Source organism: Mandrillus leucophaeus, unplaced genomic scaffold, assembly GCF_000951045.1.
Source record: "Mandrillus leucophaeus isolate KB7577 unplaced genomic scaffold, Mleu.le_1.0 Scaffold137, whole genome shotgun sequence".
Lineage (NCBI taxonomy): Eukaryota > Metazoa > Chordata > Mammalia > Primates > Cercopithecidae > Mandrillus > Mandrillus leucophaeus.
The window spans coordinates 1,657,107-1,659,315 of NW_012101332.1; the positions used below are offsets into that span (position 1 = coordinate 1,657,107).

The 2,209-nt window shown below is 50.2% G+C and overlaps 1 protein-coding gene across 1 annotated transcript in view; it reads right to left on the reverse strand.

The window, feature by feature from the left end:
• LOC105534634 (delta(3,5)-Delta(2,4)-dienoyl-CoA isomerase, mitochondrial-like) overlaps nt 1-1,026 on the reverse strand; it is a 24,359-nt gene extending 23,333 nt beyond the window's left edge. The window contains exon 1 of the mRNA XM_011973409.1: nt 1,020-1,026. Within this exon, the coding sequence (XP_011828799.1) occupies nt 1,020-1,026 (7 nt within the window). The remainder of the gene's footprint in view (nt 1-1,019) is intronic.
• Between the last annotated feature and the right edge of the window lie 1,183 nt (nt 1,027-2,209).

Below are 2,209 nucleotides of genomic sequence, written 5' to 3' on the forward strand. Positions count from 1 at the left end.
CAGAGTCTCGCTCTGTCGCCCAGGCTGGAGTGCAGTGGCCGGATCTCAGCTCACTGCAAGCTCCGCCTCCCGGGTTTACGCCATTCTCCTGTCTCAGCCTCCCGAGTAGCTGGGACTACAGGCGCCCGCCACCTCGCCCGGCTAGTTTTTTGTATGTTTTAGTAGAGACGGGGTTTCACTGCGTTAGCCAGGATGGTCTCAATCTCCTGACCTCGTGATCCACCCGTCTCAGTCTCCCAAAGTGCAGGGATTACTGGCTTGAGCCACCGCGCCCGGCCTAAAATTCACTTCTTATCACCTTGACTGGCTTAAAAACAATAAACCCTACTTGATTTTATTTATGGCTGCAAGATGAGTGTAGTTTTTCCTTGTCTAGAGATTGTTTGAAAGTTCCATAGTGAAGCAAAAGTTGTTTATCTGCTAAATGACGCTTTTGTGACGTCATTAAATGTTAACAATGTAAGGCCGGGCGCAGTGGCTGACGCCTGTATCCTAGCACTTTGGGAGGCCGAGGCCGGTGGATCTCAGGAGTTCGAGACCAGTCTGGCCAACATAGTGAAACCCACTCTACTAAAAATACAAAAGTTAGCCAGGCATGGTGGCACGTGCCTGTAATCCCAGCTACTTGGGAGGCTGAGGCAGGAGAATTGCTTGAACCGGGAGGCAGAGTTTGCAGTGAGCTAAGATCGTGCCAGTACACTCCAGCCTGGACAACACAGCAAGACTTTCTGGGGGAAAAAAAAATTCCCAACTACTTGGGAGGCTGAGACAGGAGAACCACTTGAGCCTGGGAGGCGGAGGTTGCAGTGAGCCGAGATTGTGCCATTGCACTCCAGCCTGGGTGACAGAGCAAGATTCCATCTCAAAAAAGAAAATTTTATTCACAGTAAATTCCCAATGTGGGTTATTCTGAAGCACACATGCATAAACTTCAAGGTTTGTGAACTGCTCCTCTGCAAGTCACCTGTTCCCTCCAGTAGCAGTCAAAATCCTTCAACCAGGATCCTTCCAGGTGGTACCCCCCATTGCAAGGCATCTTCACAGGTTTGCATCTATACAAGTGGGAAGTTATCTACGATATATTGCAATTATATAGATCCTTTATGTCTTGAGACATGGTCTGGCCCTTTCGCCCAGGATGGAGTGTAGTTGTGCCATCACAGCTCAAGCGATCCTCCTGCCTCAGCCCCTATGAGTAGCTTGGACTATAGGCACAGTGCATGCCACCATGCCCACATTTTTTTTTTCTTTTTTTGAGATGGAGTTTCACTTTCATCGCCCAGGCTGGAGTACAATGGCACAATCTCGGCTCACTGCAACCTCTGCCTCCCAGGTTTGAGCGATTCTCCTGCCTCAGCCTCTTGAGTAGCTGGGACTACAGGAACGTGCCACCATGCCCAGCTGATTTTTATTCTTTTAGCAGAGACAGGGTTTCACCATGTTGGTCAGGCTGGTCTTGAACTCTTGACCTTAGGTGATCCGCCCACCTCAGCCTCCTAAAGTGCTGGGATTACAGGCACTTGCGCCACCACGCCCAGCACACTTTTGTATTTTTTGTAGACGGGGTTTTGCCATGTTGCCCAGGCTGGTCTCAAACTCCTGGCCTTAAGTGGTCTGCACCTTGGCTTCCCGAAGTGCTGGGATTACAAGCATGGGCCACTCAGCAATTCCACTGGCACGAATTTACCTCCTGATCAGTATCAGTGAAGTTGACCAAGATATTTGTGTAAAGATATGTGTTACAGTGCTGTTTACAATAGCAAAAATAGACCTGGAAATTACCCTTTGGGACCAGGTTGAGTAAACCATGACACACCCACACAATGACACTGTAAGGGCAAAGACAAATCACTCTGAAATGATACAGAACACCAAGGTTTTGGGGTTTTTTTTTGACACCCCGTTGCCCAGGCTGGGGTGCAGTGACGCTGTCACAGCTCACTGCAGCCTTACCCTCTCGTTGGGTTGGGGTGCTCCACCTCAACCTGCCAGGTAGCTAGGACTTAGGACTACAGGCACGCGCCACCGTGCCCAGCTAATTTTTGTGTTTTTAGTAGAGACGGGGTTTCACCATGACGGCAAGGCTGGAAACTTTTATTTTTGAGATAGCATCTTGCGGGCCGGGCGCGGTGGCTCAAGCCTGTAATCCCAGCACTTTGGGAGGCCGAGACGGGCGGATCACGAGGTCAGGAGATCGAGACCATCCTGG